This window comes from Erythranthe guttata, chromosome 3, assembly GCF_056151865.1.
Source record: "Erythranthe guttata isolate IM_541 chromosome 3, IM_541, whole genome shotgun sequence".
Classification (NCBI taxonomy): domain Eukaryota; kingdom Viridiplantae; phylum Streptophyta; class Magnoliopsida; order Lamiales; family Phrymaceae; genus Erythranthe; species Erythranthe guttata.
Genome location: NC_142535.1, coordinates 10,550,722 through 10,573,136, shown reverse-complemented (window position 1 = coordinate 10,573,136; position 22,415 = coordinate 10,550,722). Strand labels below are relative to the sequence as shown.

The 22,415-nt window shown below is 34.6% G+C and overlaps 2 protein-coding genes across 5 annotated transcripts; both read left to right on the top strand.

Annotated features, from left to right (window-relative positions):
* The first annotated feature begins 423 nt into the window (after positions 1-423).
* LOC105961562 (DNA-directed RNA polymerases II and IV subunit 5A) lies at positions 424-3,025 on the top strand. 4 transcript variants are annotated; one of them, XM_012985789.2, is made up of 5 exons: positions 424-555; positions 1,322-1,529; positions 2,051-2,230; positions 2,393-2,506; positions 2,677-3,025. In XM_012985789.2, exons 2-5 carry the CDS (start codon positions 1,329-1,331, stop codon positions 2,800-2,802), a joined length of 621 nt encoding a protein of 206 aa, XP_012841243.1. In that variant the 5' UTR covers positions 424-555; positions 1,322-1,328; the 3' UTR covers positions 2,803-3,025. The 4 variants fall into 4 exon arrangements, with proteins under 4 accessions (XP_012841243.1, XP_088671633.1, XP_012841244.1 ...); XM_088815507.1 differs by having other exon boundaries at positions 430-555; positions 1,307-1,529; XM_012985790.2 differs by having other exon boundaries at positions 433-555; positions 1,317-1,529.
* A 1,657-nt stretch (positions 3,026-4,682) lies between these two features.
* On the top strand, positions 4,683-8,247 carry LOC105961563 (putative xyloglucan glycosyltransferase 12). Its single transcript, XM_012985791.2, has 5 exons — positions 4,683-5,765; positions 5,849-6,157; positions 6,245-6,535; positions 6,631-6,744; positions 7,238-8,247. Exons 1-5 carry the CDS (start codon positions 5,040-5,042, stop codon positions 7,850-7,852), a joined length of 2,055 nt encoding a protein of 684 aa, XP_012841245.2. The 5' UTR covers positions 4,683-5,039; the 3' UTR covers positions 7,853-8,247.
* The last annotated feature ends 14,168 nt before the right edge of the window (positions 8,248-22,415 follow it).

The following is a 22,415-nucleotide window of genomic DNA, read 5'->3' as shown; positions in this document are numbered from 1 at the left end:
TTATATGCACCGAATATAATTTATGGAATGATAATTCGGATTGAAACTCGTAAATTATATATAATTTGTAAATACAAATATGTAATTGACGATAAATATATAAGTTAAACATTGTAATATATTTTAAAAGTTATGAATGTATCCCTACATTTTTAATATTTAACACATTTTTTCCACAGTCCAGTATCCATCTTTTAAAAAAAAAGAGTTTTCATGTGTCCGTTGCGCTACATAATTTGTATATTTTCTGCTATTAGTCTATCCATATTTATTGATTTTCTTATAAATTCCCTTTAAAAAAAATTCTTATTGATTCTCCTTTTTTACTTTTTTTTTTATTTTATTTTTTTATTTGCCTCTCTTGAAATTGGTGAGTTTGGGCTTTAGTTGATGTAATAACACAATGGCCCAAATCAGTCGATTTAGACTAAATAAGTGGCCGAATAAGATTAGTTATAGTAATAGAAGCCGCTGTTTGCAACTTCAATTGTAAATTCCCAAATCTTGGGTTCTCAATTCGACGACTCACCTCTCCCCCGAGTTAGTCCGAGTTAGGTATGGATTCGTCTCCGTTCTCTTTCTCTTCTCCCAATTCAAACCTATTTTGCGTTCTTCCTTTTTAGTTGAATCCAGCCGCTGTTTCGATTTCTAGTTTGTATCTGAAAATTAATTTCTGGAGCTGCAAGTTTTTTTCAGAACCCTGCTGCAATTTTTTCGCGCTTAGATTGATTTCAGCACATGTTTTTTCTGTGTTTTCAAAATTGAGTTTCTGCGGAAAATAAGAGGAAAAGGAAATGGTTTACTTCATTAGATGAAAGCGCTGTGAATTTCAGTTATTGAATTTTATACTTTTAATGAATTGTTTCTATAGGGGTGGTGTGTTTTTATGAAATTTTTGGTTTCAGTTGTGTTAGAATTTATTGTTGTAATGAACAAAACTGTAATGGGATGGTCTTCTATTTATAATCTCATGAGATTAATTATTATTCTCCTTCTTCTTGCAATCTTTCTTGTTGTCGTCTTCGTCATTGTTTTCCGTGTTTCTTGCTTAAGTTTGAATGACAAAATCATTTACACTTATTTTCTTGATTAGTTCATGTCTGTATCTATTTGTGAAGCCTTTCCGTAGTTAATCGAAACAATTGTGTAACAATTCCGAAAATTAGCTTAGCGACCACTCTGTTCCCATTTAATATAATGCTGGCATTACTTCAAATCGAATAATATGTAGAAAATGGTCCGAGATGATAACTAGAAGTAGGAAATCTTTAAGCAATATCTACTTGCGTTGTTTTCTCATTAATAGTGTGTGATAGGGCAGTGCAAAGATGGTTTTGTCGGACGAGGAAATAACGCGGCTTGTCAGAGTTAGGAAGAATGTGATGCAGATGCTCAAGGATAGAGGATACATGGTCGGTGATTTCGAGATTGATATGACAAAGTATCAATTCCTTCAGAAATACGGTGAGAATATGAAGAGAGAAGATCTTGTTATTAATAAAGGCTTGCGCAACAACAGCTCCGACCAGGTTTGCAAAATCAAAATCTCTTTCGTTTTTAATAATTTTTACTGCTAAAGTAGTGGTTCCGGGACTTCGTTTTGCAATTTGTAGCTGCAGAATGTGATTGATAAGAGCGTGCATTGATTTGTGAATTTCTTATTCAACAATATATATTATCTTTTTGTATCAACGGCAATGGTTTGTGAATCATGATTTCACAAGCATATATCATTTTATATTGGCCTTCTGTACCTAAGAAACGTTGGAAAGTTTTAAGGCTGAAAAATCTATCCTCTGAATTACGATGAAGTTAGAATCGTGACGGAATCTAGTGTCGTAATCAATGTTATTGGCCTATGTTTCAAAGTTATTTCCTTGTATTTCGCTTGGAAAGGATTTTGTATGAAGGATAATATACGAAGAACACAAGCAAACGTTGACTTATCTAATTTGTTGGAAAATGTCGAATAAGATGGAACTTTAAGGGAGCATATTTTTTCCGATGCAACTTATTCACTAGTTGTTTGTTTTGTTTTGCTTATCAACAGATATATATTTTCTTCCCCGAGGAACCGAAGGTTGGTGTTAAGACAATGAAGACTTATACGAATCGCATGAAAGAAGAGGGTGTTCATCGTGCAGTTTTAATTGTCCAGCAGAATTTAACCCCGTTTGCTCGAACATGCATTAGTGAAATATCCACTAAATTTCACTTGGAAGTTTTCCAGGTTATTGTCTCAAGGCTCTTCTTTCCTTGCTTTTCCGGAAACTAATATATATAATTTTAATAGATAAAACTATAGTTCGAGTGGATGATTTTTTTTTAATTATAAATTGGTCCTTTAAATATTGTCGTTTCTTAAGTTGGAACTCTGTTTATGAAATTACAGGAGGCAGAGATGTTAATCAACATAAAAGAGCATGTTCTTGTACCCGAGCATCAAGTGCTTACCCCCGAAGAAAAGAAGACTTTACTTGAACGATACACCGTGAAAGAAACGCAGGTTGGTTTACGATATTTGTTGCTGATCGTATAAATATTATCAAAACTCGAGCAATTCATTACACACTCTAGTTATAGTAGATAGGAATTTCGTGTTCTTTTGGTCAAATGATCTTCACGATAGACTGTAATTTAGCTTATATTTATTTGTGTCGATGCTTTTGTTGGCAGCTACCTCGTATTCAAATAACGGACCCGATTGCGAGATATTACGGACTGAAGCGTGGGCACGTTGTTAAAATTATCCGACCAAGTGAGACTGCTGGCCGTTACGTCACTTACCGATATGTGGTCTGAAAAAAATGAAGCAATCAAGTGAAATAAGTATATCTTGTGGATTGATTGTGAGTGCTAAAATTCTATGTGATGTGTGAGGATTATAACACTTGGGCGTATTTGATTTTGTAGCATGATGTAATTTGAATAGATTTATAGTGTATCAGACTATGGACATATTAACTAAGGACGAACCTGAAAATTCGTTACGTGCCTTTTAACATCGAAAATTTCAAGTAACAAATTCGAATTGAAGTTTGAACGAATATCCTTTACATATGATGTCTACAGATTATACATCATATAAAAATAAACACAAAAATAAAATAAAATTTTTATGTCATCGAAACTGCAGTATGTAGTATATGCTATACTCGATGAATATTCCCGTGCATGAATTACCAATTTTGGATGTAGAAAATTGATCATTTTTTACTAATATCGTTTTGACTTCTAACGTGATTTTGATCATGTTCGAGCATGATTTTGACAAAATTCAAAACACGGAAATTGTTGTCCGTTGAGATAGCTTTCTAACTAACTTGAATCAACTAGATCTATAGTATGGGGCGACAAAGTTATGCATCAAATGAATTACATTTTGAATTTTAGATAACTCATGACATCAAAATTGTGGGCAGTATTTACTGATTCATGCATATTTTTCTTACCAAACCTTCAATCTTGACAATTGAAGTTGGATTAGAAAGCTATAATTTTTGTATTTTGAGTTTTGCTAAATTTCAGTCACATCCCAATAGTAAATAGAGGACACGTTTTTTTTTTGGGTTAAATAAGTATTTACCTTTCATTAAATTAAAACAAGAAAAAAAGGATAAACAATGCCTTATGCTAAAGTGGCATGTTTTGGTTTGCATATTGTGTTTGGCTAAGCGTGAATTAAGCTAAATTCTAGTCAAAATACACATACTGTGTTAGGAAGACTAGTTCATTACAAAATTCATTTCTCTCTCTCTCTATAATTTTTTTTTACTTTAATAATAATAAAAAATAAAATAAATAATAAATAAAAATATAAAAACCATTAAACAATAATTTTTTATGAAGGAAAAGAAATAGTCTTTGAACTATTTCTTTTCCCATGATCTTCACAAATCACAACCCAAAATAAGGAAAATTTGTTTTCTAAAACGGAAATATGTATGTATATCCCATATCTATATTTATTTATTTATTTATTTTAGAATTAATTAAATCTCTGCATTAATTTGCAGAAAATCAACAACGCTTTGATTCAATCCTATCCCCACACTGTAAAATCTGATTCTTGGAGGAAACAAGAATCGGACTTTCCATCTCCCCTTATTAATTATTCTTTTCCTCTTGAATTTCCATTCAATTTTTTTCCCATTTTTTGAGAAGAATTCTTGATTCTTGCCAATGTATATATAATCATATAAATATATAAAAAATAAAATTTAAAAAAAAAAGAAGAAGAAAGAAAGCCCACAACTTGTTGTCGCTAATTTTCAAAAATCTTTCTTGTTGGATCTATTTTTCCTTTTCCTCTTTTCCATTTTTTTTCCATTGGCATTTGTGTAATTTTTGTTTGTTGTTCTCTCCCATGCACACAACCTTTGGGGTTTGGTGGTTTTAGGAGATGAGATAAAGATTGTGTTTCTTAACATTAGAACGTGCTGTCGGTTTTTTTTAGTTTTTGTTTTATGTTTTTCCCTTCTTTTTTCCTGTTTCATTCAATCTCTTCCTCTCTCTCTCTCACACACACAACACAAACACACTCACTTTCTCTCTCTAGAAATCCTTTTCAATATATTAGTATATAATAGCTGTAAAATGAATGTACTAGTGTAGACAACCTTTTGAACTCCCCATTTGTTCTACATCTAATTTATCCTCTTTGAATATTATATAGTGTATATATATACATATTTATATAATATTAAATTATTATTATTTTTAATTTGTTGGTCTGGTGCAGAAATTTGTATACGAATGTCTTCATGTATTGAAGACGCATAGGTTCTTCACACCTCCCACGCGTCGCTCTTCACCCCCCCCCCTCTCTCTCTCTCTCTTCTTTCTCTCTCTACTTTTCTCTGTCATCTAAAATGAAGATTTTGTAGCATTCTCTGTCAAATTCAAACACCCATTTTCTTCTTACATTTGTTCCCCACCCATGTTATGTTGTCTTCTTCACACACACACTTCCCAATTACCAAATTTTCAGACACACTTTTTTGTGAGTGATTTTCCTCCCATCTGGGGTTTCTGCAACAATGTACTGGTGGGCGAAGGAAAAACACAGGGGTGGCACACCCGTGGTTGTTAAAATGGACAACCCTAACAACTGGTCCATGGTGGAGCTCGAATCCCCCTCCGACGAGGACTTCCTCTACCACGGCGGCGCCGCCGTACCCAAAGGCGGCCGCAACAAGAACGCGAAGCAGCTCACATGGGTTCTCCTCTTGAAAGCCCACAAGGCCGCCGGCTGCCTGGCGTCCATCGCCTCCGCATTCCTCTCCCTCGCCTCCGCCGTCCGCCGCCGCCTCGCCTCCGGCCGCACCGACACCGAAAACCCGGGCGGCAGGTCGAGATTCTACGCCTGCATCAAGGCCTTCCTCTGGCTTTCCCTCCTGATGCTCGGTTTCGAAATCGCCGCGTATTTCAAAGGGTGGCATTTTTTCGGAGCGGCGGATCTCCAGCTCAAACGTCTCTACACTCTAACGAATCCGTTTGCGGTTAAGGACGTGTTTGGCTCGCTCTACTCGAAATGGGTCTTGATCCGGGTCGAATATCTCGCCCCGCCGCTTCAGTTCTTGGCCAATGTATGCATTGTTCTCTTCATTATACAGAGCTTGGATCGCTTAATTCTCTGTTTGGGTTGCTTGTGGGTCAAGCTCAGGAAAATCAAACCCGTACCCAAACACGCCCTTATCGATCTTGAATCCGGCCCCTATTTTCCGATGGTCTTAGTTCAGATCCCCATGTGCAATGAGAAAGAGGTAAGTAACACTGGAATTTCCCTCTTTTTTATTTCAAATAAAAAATAAAAATAAATAAGTTTGTTTTCTGAATTGTGTGATAGGTTTATCAACAATCTATTGCGGCGGTGTGTAATTTGGATTGGCCTAGTGGGAAACTTCTGATTCAAGTATTGGACGATTCGGACGATCCGTTAACTCAGTCTTTGATTAAAGATGAAGTTCGTAAATGGCAAAATAACGGTGCCAACATTATATACAGGCATAGAGTTATTAGGGATGGGTACAAAGCAGGGAATCTTAAATCCGCAATGAATTGCGGATATGTTAAAGATTACGAATTCGTCACTATTTTCGACGCTGATTTTCAGCCCAACTCTGATTTTCTCATGAGAACCGTTCCTCACTTCAAGGTTCAATTCTTAACGAGAACCGTATCAATATGTTTAGTGTTCGTTTTCTTGGATTTTAGTATTTATTGCGTTTTTTGGATATTGAAGGATAACGAGGAGCTAGGATTGGTTCAGGCGAGATGGTCGTTTGTGAACAAGGATGAAAACCTGCTAACGAGGTTGCAGTTAATTAACTTGGCTTTTCACTTCGAAGTGGAGCAGCAGGTTAACGGAATATTCCTCAACTTCTTCGGTTTCAATGGGACAGCTGGCGTGTGGAGGATTAAGGCTTTGGAAGAATCGGGCGGTTGGTTAGAGAGGACTACTGTTGAGGATATGGATATCGCTGTGCGGGCCCACCTTCACGGCTGGAAATTCATCTTTCTAAACGACGTCGAGGTATTTATTTCACTCCAAAATATATATATGTATGCTCTTGATTATGCGGTAATTATTTCGTTTTTATAAATACGTTATTATTTTGAATTTTTCAGTGCCAATGTGAATTGCCGGAATCTTATGAAGCTTATAGGAAGCAACAACACAGGTGGCACTCGGGGCCAATGCAATTGTTCCGACTCTGTTTGCCAGCTATTATTCGATCAAAGGTATTATCCCTTTTCCCTTTTCCCTTTTTCTTTAACTATAACTAAGGCCTCGTTTGGCTTGTTAGATTAGGCACCGTTAATTAAGTACTGTCGACCTCATTTGATGTTTTGTTAATCCTATCTTATGTTATTAACGAGGCCTAAGGGCATAAATCCCGAACTGCAGATTTTGTCGTACATAAATGGTAATGTTAACAACAATGAACATACAAATAATGATACAATAGAACCTCGATAAATTAATAACCTCGCTTAAATAATAGTTTTTTCTGATCCCGACTCATTAAAAACTTACTAAATTATTAGTTCGATAATTTAATATTTCGCTAAATTAATAGAATTTTGCTAGTCCCGACTGCATTAATTTATAGAGGTTTAACTGTATATGCTACATTTTTAAATACTTGGAACTTTTTATTTTATTGTCTTAAGTTTTTGCACATATTTAAATAACAATTTTAAATAACCTATCACGAATTCGGTTCCTACGCAGATAAGCATTTGGAAGAAAGGAAACATGATATTTCTCTTTTTCTTGCTAAGAAAGCTCATACTCCCGTTTTACTCGTTCACACTCTTCTGCATAATCCTCCCAATGACAATGTTCATTCCCGAAGCTACGCTACCAGCATGGGTCGTATGTTACATACCGGCGACAATGTCGTTTCTCAACATTCTCCCCGCGCCAAAGTCATTCCCATTCATCGTCCCTTATCTTCTCTTTGAAAACACAATGTCCGTCACTAAATTCAACGCAATGGTGTCCGGGCTATTCCAATTGGGAAGTGCCTACGAATGGGTCGTCACTAAAAAATCGGGGCGGTCATCCGAGGGCGATCTCATAAATTTGGTCGAGAAAGAGCCGACAAAGCAAAGGGGAAGTTCGGAACCCAATTTGGAGGAAATCAAAGAGAAGGAGAGACGGGCTTTCCGGAAAAGGAAGCATAATCGGATATACACGAAGGAGTTGGCGCTTGCTTGCCTTCTTTTGACTGCTTCCGCGAGGAGTCTTTTGTCGGCTCAAGGGATACATTTTTACTTCTTGCTCTTTCAAGGGGTCTCGTTTTTGCTCGTGGGGCTCGATTTGATTGGAGAGCAAGTTGAGTAAATAAAAATAAATAAATAAATGAAAGAGTTTTCTCCTTGAGTGGTTGTAAACATGTAAATGAGTAGAAGGCTGTTTTTGGAAGTCCTGGTATTTCGACGAAAGATATATCGCTCGGGACCGGAGATATATGACAGTAGAGAATGCTAATCTTTTTCTTGTCTTGTAATATTTTTTTCTTCTTATTTTTTTTTATTTTTTTTATTAGGTAAATTCTTTTGTTAGAAGAATTGTTTGTTTACTGATGAGGGCAGGCAGTAGGTAGGAAGTAGTGATAAATGTGTTCTCAAATAATGATATTCACTTGTTTGGAGGAAGAATCAGCTGTCTCTATATATCTAGGAGTTGAGTTTATTCATTGCTTTGTTGAATACTTTTATATAGTTCTTATTTATTTATTTTTTTGAAACTTTTTTTTTTTTAATTCAAAATCTAAATTGTATTTGAAAATTAATGAGTTATTTAAAGTACTTCCTCTAGTCCTTTTTCTTAAACCCTAAAGCAGCATATTAAAGAATTTCTCATTTCCTTTTTGTTGTGAAAGAAATGAATAAATTTGCATCATTTGTAAGTTGTGCCTAATTCTTTATATAGATTTAGGCTCGATGTGCGGCACCAGATGTAGCATCTCATATATCCTTATAAGAGTGCGTATATTTGTGGATCGAGCCAAACAAGCCATAGCTTTAAATAATGTCATATTCTTCCACATGTTCATCCCAAGTTCATTTTCAATATTGCCAAAGAAGCCATAGCTTCGAATATTTACAAACTGAATATTATCCAAAAAAAAAAAGAAGAGAACCAAAAGAGGCGTTATCATTTCATTCGATACCGCAAATTGTTGGTATGATTATTGTATTGTATTACATTCAGTATAATTTTGTTATTCCTTTTCTATTTATTTCCTTTCTATTCATATATTCCTATATAACATTTAAAAGTTAAAACTTTATGTGCATTAATCGGAGTGAAAATAGGACGGATCGGATCGGAAACCGGGCTTTTGGAAAATTTCCGATTTTTTCTTGGAACTGAATTCTGACTTCCGATTCCAATCTGATTTTTTCGGAATAAAAAAATGAGGTCCGATTCCGAAACAGTCGGAATTCTCGGAAATCCGCTGAAAAAAAAGGGGAAGAACAAGAAAAAAAAAACTTGAAAGACACCAAAAAATATCCAAGATCCAACAACAATTAATGAATAACCTCTTCCCATTGCACAATCAAGAACTAAAAATGAAAACGCAGTACATAAGCAACAAAAATCTTTTCCCGAAGAGATAGCTAGAAGGAGAGATTCACCAGTGAAATTACTAAAAAACAATTTGTATAAATTGTTGAGATCGATCGACTGATAGAACTACTGTATTGATAAAAGGGGTAATTGGAAGTATTATCTAGGAACTAAAAAACAACATATATGGTTGAAGAATTGAACCAGTTTGGAGGAGAAAAAAGAAGGTTAGACAAGAAAAAAAAAGGGCGATGTGGGAAGGAGAAGAATTAGGACATTTGCTTGAAAGGTGGGTTTGTATGACTTGTAATGAGCTAAATATTTTGGACCGAAATTAATTATTTACAAAATAAATAACTTTTCAGTCCAGCCCAAAGTAATGAATTAAGTTTTATATGAAAAATAAGTGATATATATGTAAAAATAATTCTAAAAGATATATAAATTTTGGAAAAAAATCGGAATAACTATCGGAAATTTCGGAACTATTTTTGGATCGGAATTCGTAAATTCCGAATATTATATGTAGCACCCCCCTTCTAATCCGGGTGATTAATCGGACCGGTTTATCGGAAAATGATTCATATAGCGGAAGCAAAAGATCTCTTTGAAATTTTTAAAACTTTGAAATGGGACCAAAATGCCATTATTAAAACTTTGCATTTTTCGAAAAACTTTCTTAAGTTACTTTAGCTGAATAAAGGTTTCATTTGGAAACAAGTTTCGAGAGTAAGTTTTTCGTTCAAGTGCTACACTATCAACTATCGATTTTGGTTCGAAAAGAAATCAGAGTTGGAAAGGGTATTTTGGTGAATAATTCGAAAATTACTAGTTGAGGCGTGAAATAACAAAATTACTAAACGGACTATTTTATAATAAGAGTTAAGTACGATCCATACGGATTTGAGTTCAAAAGATACGAAAAGGAAACTACGGAGGTTTAATATTACATCACCAAAAGAAAACCCAAAATATTTAGCATCGTTCATAGGCCCTCGTACAACTTATAAAAAAAAACCCGGGCAAGACCTCGATCCGCTACTCGATCTATTCCGGTGGAGGGTTACTAGCACTACTACCTGCAATTAAAAGGTATCTATATGAGCTATAAAGCTCAGTAAGAAATCCGATTAAATATCGAACTTTGAAAATACGTTATATATATTATATAATATTATATATCCATCCTTACCCACATTCCGAACTTCACAAGACAAACGGTAAATCACATAATTCACGAACACACGTCATTCACACATAAACACGTATTTATGCAATATGACTAAAATGCCCTTTTTATGAAAATCGTGAAAAACACAATTTTTGTTTTATCGGATCCGTGAAAGATTAATTTCTGTACTTGAATAATAAACCTGCTACGCGCCCGTTTTCACTAAGTGGAATCAAACCACAACATTTCATCCTAGTTGGATACCGGCCCTCTATATCCGAGTTGTTTATTACCCGGTATTCCATTAATCTTTCAAATTTAAAAACCGTGAAATGCATCTTTTTCAAAATTATGCTTATGACAATTATATGATCCACACATAACATCACAAATATCAATCAAGTGCCACAAAATCATACAAATATCACAATTTACCACATATTTAAAATTTGGGCAAAACTCCCCAAATTCACATGGCACACACATATATTCAGCACACATACACACACATGTTCGGCACACACTCATGCAGCCAACACATTTAAAACATCACATTTAATAACCAAATCATGCTTGAAAAGCAAAGCCATATTTATCTTTCATTTAATGAACTTATTACCACTTCTAGGCAATAATTTCATTTCAACAAATTTCAGCAGTAATTAAACACATCCATGCAGCAATTAAGGTACAAAATCCCAAATTCCATCACTCATAATTATTAATTCAAAGACATGGAAATTAAAGCACAAAACATAATAAATGACATGCATAATGTTCTAATTTCGAAATAATAGTAAACCAATTCCAAAAATTCCTAAATTAAATCCTAGAGCTCCTAACTAATCCAAGTTTTAGTTTCTGAAATTATTTTAGATTTTCATAAAGTCTCGAATTTTCTTGGAATTAAAACTAGAAAAACCCTTTTTTCTTTTAAAAATCCAAAACTCTAATATAACCTTAATTACTTTGAAACCTTTTGTATAGAAAACTTTTCCCCATTTAAAATTGGCGGCGGATATATGCAAGCCCATTTTTTTATTAGTTCAAGACCTCTAACATAAAAATACTAATATACCCTTAATGAAATTCAAAAGCAAAAATCGGTATTCGAAAACCGATTTTGTACTCAATAATCGACATTACAACGCCGATTTTGGTGAAAAAAATCGGCATTATGACGCCGATTTTCGTGTAAAAATCGGTCTGGATAAACCGATTTGAGAAACCAACGAAAACACAAAAAAAAATCAATTTCAATCTCAATTTGTTTTTTGAAAATTTGCTAAAACATTGCAACCCAACAAGAAATAAGCATAGATTAATGTTCATCCACGCATATATATCAAGAATCGATGCTCGATTAATGTTTTCGAATTTACAAACAAAAGTTTAGTAAAAAGAACTTACTTGTTGGTGGTGGTGCGCTGGTGGTGATGGTGCGGTGGTGGTGGTGCGGTGGTTGGGTCACTGGTCGTCGCCAGCGGTGGAAGTCTCGCTGGTCGGCGTCCCGGCGGTCTGGCGACGACAGTCGTGAGTTTCTTTTTTTTTTTTTTTTTTTTCCGTTTTGTTTTTGATTATTATTAAAATTTTTTGAATTTTTGGTCTTGAAAAAATTAAAAACAAGGTTTGTTTGTATTTGAGTATTATTTGTGGATAAGGATATATTCGTCCTCGTTTGGTCTTGATGTGATAAAATTAGATTAATATACGGGCTTGAACTAATAAACACCTTTATATGGATTTGAACTAATAAAAAAATGGGTTTGCATATATCCGCCGCCTTTAAAATTTGCTGGAAAACAGATTCCAAGCTTTAAAAATGGCAGATTTTTCGGAAATTACAGATTTGACCCCAAAGTTTCAAGATTTACACATGCAACCACACTAAAAGTTCAATATCCATTTTTTCATGAAAAACACCTAACAATCTGAGCTTTTACTTTATTAATGCAGAAAACAAAGTTGAAAATTACTTGAGGCAGAAGTTGCGAAATTTTTAATGCTTTTGTCTAACAAAAACTTGTATCTACCCACTACCAATATAGATGATGCATGCAAGAACAAGAAATCAACACTCAACACATCTTTTTCATTTTTCCCCAAAAAGCCCTAATTTTTCGAAATCACTCCAATTCTTTTAAGAAATTGTAACAACAAAATTCTTATCTGCGATTTAGACAAACAAGAAAAACTTGCACAAAGATAATTTTATTGAATTAAAAATAAATATTGCGGGTTACAAACTCTAATTTAATCCTCTGATTCTTCTCTCAAGAACAATATATGTTGACTTTGAATTTCGGAGTCGGGTCGTTGACTTGATCTTCTCCGGATTTGATTTTGAACTTGAATAACGTCTTCCGAGGGTCTTGCGACTTGAATCTCGGATCGAACGCAGAACTTTGACGGGTTTTGACTTGAAGATCTTGGAGTTCTTGATGGATTTGGCCCTTCAATCTTCCTTCGATCTTGATTTGTTGAACTTTGACGGGTTTCGACTTGAAGATCTTGGAGTTTTTGATGGATTTGGCCCTTCAATCTTCCTTCGATCTTGATTTGTTGAAGAATGCCCTCAATTTGATGAATATCTTGATGGATTTGGGCCTTCAATCTTCCTTCGATCTTCATTTGTTGAAGAACGCCCTCGATTTGATGAAGAACGCCTTGAATTTGATGAAGATGACTTGAATGTTGTAGAGAGAATTTTCTCCTACGATTTTTATTCTTCTTGAGTTGTGTCTTGAATTGTGTAGGGAGGGTCCCTATTTATAGTGGTAGAATAAGAGTCCTGCATGAAGTCTTCTTGATGACGTGGCGCGATTTGATTAGCTCTCTTTAAATTGATATTTGTCTCTTATAACTTGGAAGAGAAGAAACAATCCTATTGGTCAATAATTAATTGATAATTATCTCCATGACTTATTTTGCAAGATAAATTATAATCTTGGGGTTCAATTTAATATAATATAAATTATATTAAATTTACGAGTCTACAAATGCCCCCTCGAGACTTGTTCACGGACAATGCGTCTTGGAGTGAATGAGTCTCGATAATTGTTTAACTTCAATTGCAGCTTGATCTAACAAAGCACATACATCTTTTAAAATCATGACTGGACTTAGAGAGATTCTAAGTTGCCTACGTACCCTATAGAGGGATCAAGTCATAACGTAATTCAAAATATATCCTTTTGAGGGATGTCATGCACAATTTACACTCATGTGGACAAGGAGAAACATTTGCAGTTTAAGCTCGTGCTGAAGGAGCATTTGACTTGAATTTGTAGATAGTTTACGCTCGTATCAAGGAGCCTTGACTTGATTTCGATATATAGATAGTTTATGCTCGTATCGAGGAGCCTTGACTTGATTTGGATATATAGATAGTTTATGCTCGTATCAATGAGTCTTGACTTGATTTGAATATGAGGATAGTTTATGCTCGTATCAAGGAGCATTGATTTGGATTTGGACATATAGAAGTTTATGTTCGTATCGAGGAGCATTGACTTGATTTGGATATGTAGATAGTTTATGCTCGTATCAAAGAGCCTTGACTTGATATGGATATATAGATAGTTTATGCTTGTATCGGGGAGCCTTGATTTGATTTGGATGTATAGATAGTTTATGCTCATATCGAGGAGCCTTGACTTGATTTGAACTCGTAGACCTTTTAAACTCGTGTCAAGGAGTGTTTTATTTGGACATGTAGACTTTTTAAACTCGTGTCAATGAGTATGTCATTTGATTCGGACATGTAGACATTTTAAACTCGTGTCAAGGAGTGTTTCATTTAATTTGGACATGTAGACTTTTTAAACTTATGTCAAGGAGTGCTTCGTTTTATTTGGACATGTAGACCTTTTAAACTCGTGTCAAGGAGTATTTCATTTGATCTGGACATGTAGACCTTTTAAACTCGTGTCAAGGAGTGCTTCATTTGATTTGACTTGTCACATTGCATAGGATGTTGTTTCTTCAAAAGACTTGCCCCCATCTTCATGATCTTCTTGTTCTTCGTCAACATGTTCCTCTTTGAGCTGATACGACTTTTGGAATGAAGGTTCTTCGACTTCATTTGCAGTTATGTTCAATTCCATATCATGTGCTCGAGTGGCCAACTCTTCAAAAAATTTAGGTTGAATTCCTTGAAGGATATATCGGAGTGCCCATTGCATTCCTTGGATGCACAGATCAATAGCTGATGTCTCGGGCAGTCGATCGTTGCAATTAAGACTCAAATTTCTCCAACGGTTGATGTAGTGGATGAGAGGTTCCTTCTTCCATTGGCGGGAATTGGTGAGCTCAATCATGCTGACTGTTCTTCGAGTGCTGTAAAAGCGGTTGAGAAATTCTTCCTCCAAGTGCTTCCAACTATCAATGGAGTTTGCCCCCAAATCAATGTACCAAGCAAACGCGTTGTCTTTGAGCGATCGGACGAATTGCTTGACGAGGTGATCTCCGTACGTCCCGACATCATTGCAAGTCTCGACGAAGTGTTCCACATGTTGCTTGGGGTTGCCTTTGCCGTCAAATTGTTGAAACTTTGGAGGTATATAGCCCATTGGCATCCTTAGATCATCAATCCTCTGCGTGTATGGCTTGACATAGGTTGATGGAGACTTTGAGCTTCCTTCCAACTTGTCTTTGATTGTTCCACTGATCAACGTCATCACTTGATCTACATGAATCATCCCTTCTGGAGAAACTTGAAGTTCTTGAGCTGGAGCCTTCTCGTTTTCAACTGGTTGTTGCTTTGTGGATGTCTCGACTTCGTCTTGAACCTCTATCTGATTCTCCACAGCTTGACTAGCATCGGCTTTGTCCATCTTGTTGATCAACTCGACAATTTGAGAATCTCGTTGTTGAACATGCTTTGCGAGTCCCTCAATGGCCTTTGTCATCAAACTTGCAATTTTCTCCTCCATGGTTGTAGCGTTTGTTGTCATGACGGATGCCACCTCTGAGTAGCTTGATGTTGAACGAGGCGTGGGCTGTGAAATCTCTCGTTTTGAACCTTCCACGCCTGCGCTTGTGTTGACAAGAGGTGGTAAGCCTTTCTGAATGGTTTGAGGCGTCGAGTTAGTCTCGGAGGATGCTTGCAGCTTCTTAGCCATACTCCTTGTACCTAAGCCCACACTTGATGAATCCGAAGTAGCAATCTTCATTGTGAACGTAGAGCAGTCACTGCAACACTTCGAGGATCTTCGAGAGAGAGAAGAGATGAGAGGTAGAGATGTCCCACCGGGCGTGCCAAAATTTGTAACAACAAAATTCTTATCTGCGATTTAGACAAACAAGAAAAACTTGCACAAAGATAATTTTATTGAATTAAAAATAAATATTGCATGTTACAAACTCTAATTTAATCCTCTGATTCTTCTCTCAAGAACAATATATGTTGACTTTGAATTTCGGAGTCGGGTCGTTGACTTGATCTTCTCCGGATTTGATTTTGAACTTGAATAACGTCTTCTGAGGGTCTTGCGACTTGAATCTCGGATTGAACGCAGAACTTTGACGGGTTTTGACTTGAAGATCTTGGAGTTCTTGATGGATTTGGCTCTTCAATCTTCCTTCGATCTTGATTTGTTGAAGAACGCCCTCAATTTGATGAAGATCTTGATGGATTTGGGCCTTCAATCTTCCTTCGATCTTCATTTGTTGAAGAACTCCCTCGATTTGATGAAGAACGCCTTGAATTTGATGAAGATGACTTGAATGTTGTAGAGAGAATTTTCTCCTACGATTTTTATTCTTCTTGAGTTGTGTCTTGAATTGTGTAGGGAGGATCCCTATTTATAGTGGTAGAATAAGAGTCCTACATGAAGTCTTCTTGATGACGTGGCGCGATTTGATTGGCTCTCTTTAAATTGATATTTATCTCTTATAACTTTGAAGAGAAGAAACAATCCTATTGGTCAATAATTAATTGATAATTATCTCCATGACTTATTTTGCAAGATAAATTATAATCTTGGGATTCAATTTAATATAATATAAATTATATTAAATTTACGTGTCTACACAAATTTTGAAAAATCTTTTTATACTATTGATACCTCCTAATTGCAGCAAGAAATCAGAATTTCTTACCTTAAAACCGAAGAAAAGAAAACAACCGAAGGAGGGAATGCTTTCAAGCACCGAAATCTAACCAAGCCACTCTGATTGTGAATGAAATGGTGTGAGCTTCTAAGAGGGTTGTGTTATTATCTTCCGTGAGTAAGCAAGAAGTCTTGATGGTCTTTTTGGTCTTGTCTAAAGCAAGGGTTAAATAGGGGACCTTCATTTTTATTTTTGAATTTCTTGCAAATTTGGAGTTTGAGGTGGAAGAAGAAGTGGCCGATGGTGGAGGGGGTGGCTTTGGTGGAGAGAGGAGGAGGAGACAAGTAAATGACTAGGTCTTAGAAGAAAAAAGATGAAGGGTGTCTCTTCATTTAACTAAGTAAGGTGGAGTATAGCATTAGTGCTAATCATGGCTAAATGCCAAGTTGAAAGGCATGCAAAATTTCTTAATTTTATTTATTTAAAATAAAGCACAACTTGGACTTCTCATATATATATACATATATACATATACGCATTTTCGGACATATATATATATATATACTTTAGTACTATATCTTAAAAATATAAATCACATAAGTCACCAAATTTCGAACATACATATACAGATAATCTAACAAATAATTAAGACATGTAATTATTCACATAAGTCACGTAATTCACGAAATTCCTAGAATTTCAATTCACGGAAATGATACTAAATCACATAAATCACATAAATCACACATATATATCTATTCATGAATTTCACAAAATAAATATCATGTAATCACCACATTCCGAATAATTAAATAATACATGTAATTATTCACGTAAGTCGCGCAATTAGATTCACGTAATTCACATAATTAATATCACGTAATAATATCACCTAAGGATTCTCGAGTTAGGAATATTAGTTTCGGGTTTTAGGGTTTTGGAAAGGTGGCGTGTTACATTATATATATATATTCCGATTCCGATCCGATTATTTTCGGAAAATTCGGAAATCGAAATTTCGAAAATCGGAAAAAATCCTTTCGAAATCGGAAATATTCCGATTTCCACCCCTACGTATTAAGTCTTATATTATGTTTTCTCATATTAATATATATATATATATATATATATATATATATATATATATATATATATATATATATATATATATATAAGCATTCTTAACTTATAGTTAATTTTTAATGATCCGCCTCCTGCGTGAGAAAGAGAATGTGTAGGTTTTTCAAAAAACTTGGTGGGAATTTTTCCCATTTGAATAACACTTAGGTCAGCTCCACTATCAATCATAGCAATGAAGTCTTCCCTGTAAGAATTATTAATAAGGAGAGAAATCTTTGTATACCATTTTTGAGAAATAATAATATTAATGGTAGATAAATGATTTTTATCTAAATTACCAAACTCATCGGGGTTAATAAACTGAGACTGAGCTGTAAAAGTTTCCTTCTCTTTGCCTCTTTGCCTTTCTCAACAATAGAAAGACGAGATTGTTTCTCTGCCTGTGATATCGTTAGATTTTTCATCGAACTTAACATGAAAAAGAACTTCCCAGATGTTCCAATCTGGTTATGAACTGAAACGTACGAGATAAATCTCCCAGTCTTCCATTAATTTTTTCATTCCTTTACTTTCTCTTTAAGAGAGGATTTGAGCAAATCAAAACTTTCTTGTAAAGAAAGATCTTGATAATCTTCGTTAGGATCCTGAGCATCTTGGAGGTCAGTAACAGAACTCATAGAAGCATCTGATTTTGAATCAGAAAAGTCAATATCATTGAATATGTCCTTCTTAATGTGGTCCATATAAAGATCCATAATTTTTTCTTTAGAGAAAATGTCAAAATACTGCTTGGAGAACTCAGAGAACGAAGGAAGACTATATGAAGTCTTCTTAACAGAGATCTTCTTATGATCTTCCATTTTGGATTTAATCCTACGAATATTTCTTGTAAAGGTGACTCATTGGAGCCAGGAGTAATAACATTTAGATTATTCCAAAACCTAGTAGTATGAATTCTCCATAAACACGGCGTACCATTGGTCGTGAACCCGAATTGTGGTTTCCATTTCCAAACCCATGGAATTCCGGAATCAACAAAAAACATACAAATAGTTTTACTACCTGTATTGTGAGTTTTAAAAGAAGAAAAACTAATAGAGTATTCTTCTAAGAGAGATTTAATCTCTTCTGGCAAAATGTCTCTCTTAGAAGAATACTCTATTAGGTTTTCTTCTTTTAAAACTCACAATACAGGTAGTAAAACTATTTGTATGTTTTTTGTTGATTCCGGAATTCCATGGGTTTGGAAATTGAAACCACAATTCGGGTTCACGACCAATGGTACGCCGTGTTTATGGAGAATTCATACTACTAGGTTTTGGAATAATCTAAATGTTATTACTCCTGGCTCCAATGAGTCACCTTTACAAGAAATATTCGTAGGATTAAATCCAAAATGGAAGATCATAAGAAGATCTCTGCTAAAAAGACTTCATATAGTCTTCCTTCGTTCTCTGAGTTCTCCAAGCAGTATTTTGACATTTTCTCTAAAGAAAAAATTGTGGATCTTTATATGGACCACATTAAGAAGGACCTAATCAATGATATTGACTTTTCTGATTCAAAATCAGATGCTTCTATGAGTTCTGTTACTGACCTCCAAGATGCTCAGGATCCTAATGAAGATTATCAAGATCTTTCTTTACAAGAAAGTTTTAATTTGCTCAAATCCTCTCTTAAAGAGAAAGTAAATGAAGGAAAAAATTAATGGAAGACTGGGAGATTTATCTCGTACGTTTCAGTTCATCACCAGATTGGAACATCTGGGAAGTTCCTTTTCATGTTAGATTCGATGAAAAATCTAACGAGATCACAGGCAGAGAAACAATCTTGTTATCCAGTCCTTAAAAGATTTTAAGAAGACTCTAAGACTTCTGAAGAAACAAGCTTCTTTAATGGCGATTTAAAGAATATTTTATATTAGAGCATTTCAGCAAGATGCATCTACAGTATCCGACAAATTAAATTTCGTCATTGCTTACGCCAGCAGACCAAGCACTGTTCATAAATAGTAAAAACACTATTCACACTTTTTACTATTCACACTTTTTTATCTTTTTGAAATCCGGGGCTGATGTCCGGCTCTTTCTCTTTTCTATTTATAGTTAGAGTTTCCAACTCTTTAGGAGAGGACTTTCTGGACTCTCTCTCTCTCTCTTTTTAAATTCCTATCTTGTATAATTATCGTGTGGAAAATAAGTTGGTTTGAAGTTCTTGCTGTTCTTTAAGGTACTCTTGTTTTCATCTTCAGTCTTTTATTAATATTTCAATGATCGCCGCCTCAATGGCCGGCTAAGTTTCCTGTATTAAATCATGGCTTGACTCTAACGTTACTTTACTATCATGTACATTTGTGAAAGATCTAGATCTTCTTAATATATCAATAGTATCCTGTTCGATCTTTTAGAAACACATATAGGATATTACTGGGGACATCCATAGTCCATAAGTTAACCTGAAAAAAGCTTAACGCCTAAAAACGCCTGCGTCTGGGATCGGCAAAACGGCAAACTAGGCAAGCCCACATGGTTAACTTATGAATATCACTGGAAACCTCATACCTTCTGGTCAAACCAAAATCTACCTTTGATATCTTAAGTAAATTTGTTTATAATCTTAAAAATGATATTAAGATTCTTCAAAAGAATAATTCTGAATTTTCGTCGCGTCTTTCTATTGTTGAGAAAGGCAAAGAGAAGGAAACTTTTACAGCTCAGTCTCAGTTTATTAACCCCGATGAGTTTGGCAATTTAGATAAAAATCATTTATCTACCATTAATATTATTATTTCTCAAAAATGGTATACAAAGATTTCTCTCCTTATTAATAATTCTTACAAGGAAGACTTCATTGCTATGATTGATAGTGGAGCTGACCTAAGTGTTATTCAAATGGGAAAAATTCCCACCAAGTTTTTTGAAAAAACTACACATTCTCTTTCTCACGCAGGAGGCGGATCATTAAAAATTAACTATAAGCTTAAGAATGCTTATGTTTGTATCGAAGGTTGTTGTATTGCTAATGACTTTCTTATTGCTGAAGATATTACTAGTCAAATGATTATTGGCCTTCCATTTCTTTATAAGATTTATCCTCTTACATTTATTGACGAAAGAGGAATTACAGGGACTTATAATGGTAAGCCTATTTCTTTTAAGTTTATCACTAAACCTATTCATAAGGTTCTTAACTCTATACAAGATCAAATTAATTTTCAAAATTGTCAGGTCAATTTTCTCAAAGAAGAATTTAACTCATTAATTATTGAAGATAGATTGAAAAATTCAAAACTTCAAGATAAAATTAAGCTTTTATATAATAAATTCTCTATTGACATTTGCAATGAATTCCTTAATGCTTTTTGGGATAGAAATAAACATATTGTTTCTCTTCCCTATTAAGAAGGATTTAAAGATAGTCAAATTCCTACTAAGTCTAGGCCTTGCCAGATGAACTCAGAATATTTAGAGTTATGTAAAAAGGAAATATCGTCCTTATTACAGAAGAAACTTATTTCCCCTTCCAAGTCCCCTTGGTCTTTTACTGCCTTCTATGTTAATAAACATTCGGAGCAAGAACGAGGAGTTCCCAGATTGGTTATTAACTACAAACCTCTTAATAAAATTCTTAAATGGATTAGACACCCTATCCCTAATAAAAAGGATCTTCTTGACAGACTAGTCAATGCACTTATATTTTCAAAATTTGATTTAAAATCAGGATTCTGGCAAATACAAATTGATCAGACTGACAGGTATAAAACTGCCTTCAATGTCCTTTTCGGTCATTACGAATGGAATGTCATGCCTTTTGGCCTTAAGAATGCTCCTTCTGAGTTTCAACAAACTATGAATGATATCTTCTATCTGTATAGCGATTTTATCATTGTTTATATTGATGATATTCTGGTTTTCTCTAAAGACATTGAGATGCATTTTAAACATCTTGATATGTTTAAAAACCTAATCATAAAAAATGGTTTAGTTATTTCAAAACCTAAAATGGTTCTTTTTCAGACTAAGATAAAATTCTTAGGTCATACTATTGAAAAAGGAAACATCATTCCCATTCAAAGAAGTATTGAGTTTGGAAATAAATTTCCTGATATTATTACAGATAAAACTCAGTTACAAAGATTTTTAGGAAGTCTTAATTATGTTTCTTCTTATATTAAAAATCTTGCTAACGATTCCGCTATATTATATGATAGGCTTAAGAAGAATCCTTCTCCTTGGAATGATAATCACACTAAGGATGTTATTAATATTAAGGAGAAAGTTAAAAACATCCCGTGTCTTATGCTTGCTAACCCTTTGTGGGAAAAATACGTTGAAACTGATGCCTCAGATTTGGGGTATGGGGGTATTTTAAAACAAATCAACCCTGATAATAAGATTGAATACATCATTCGATTTTATTCCGGTAAATGGAATAATGCTCAAAAAAATTATTCTACTACAACTAAAGAAATTCTTGCTATTGTTAAATGCGTCCTTAAATTTCAGGATGATTTATACAATCAAAAGTTAACCATTAAAACTGATTGTAAAGCAGCTACTTTTATGCTCTTTAAAGATTTTGAACATAATGTCTCTAAACAAATGTTTGCCCGATGGCAATCTCATCTTGCTTACTTTGATTTTAACATTTTTTATAAACAAGGGAAAGATAATCATCTTCCAGACTTTTTAACTCGTGAATATATTTCTTCATGACAGAAATGAGCTATTCTGGAAGAAACCCTTTTTCCTCTCAAAGAGGAAGGGGAGGCAGAGGTTTCCCTATTATTCAGCAAGGGAAGAAATCCCTTTACAACCAGAATATTTCCGGTATTAGTTTTTCTTCAAAAGGAGACGAGGTCCAAAAGGAGTTCCAGGAATTCCTCAGACAAAGAGGAAAGAATATACCAATGGAGGGCAATTCCTCAAAGTCAGAAGAGGAAGAATCATACTCTTCAGTTGCTCAGAAAGAATACAAATTCTTTGACTCCCCTAAGAAAGAGTTAATTTTAGTCATGGAAGATGA

Bases quoted from the DNA above. Each gene is read 5' to 3' on its own strand.
- LOC105961562 (XM_012985789.2), top strand. From the start codon at position 1,329: ATGGTTTTGTCGGACGAGGAAATAACGCGGCTTGTCAGAGTTAGGAAG. The intron at 1,530-2,050 runs GTTTGCAAAATC...GCTTATCAACAG, and splicing joins GCAACAACAGCTCCGACCAG to ATATATATTTTCTTCCCCGA. The intron at 2,231-2,392 runs GTTATTGTCTCA...ATGAAATTACAG, and splicing joins TTCACTTGGAAGTTTTCCAG to GAGGCAGAGATGTTAATCAA.
- LOC105961563 (XM_012985791.2), top strand. From the start codon at position 5,040: ATGTACTGGTGGGCGAAGGAAAAACACAGGGGTGGCACACCCGTGGTT. The intron at 6,158-6,244 runs GTTCAATTCTTA...TGGATATTGAAG, and splicing joins GAACCGTTCCTCACTTCAAG to GATAACGAGGAGCTAGGATT. The intron at 6,536-6,630 runs GTATTTATTTCA...TGAATTTTTCAG, and splicing joins TCTTTCTAAACGACGTCGAG to TGCCAATGTGAATTGCCGGA.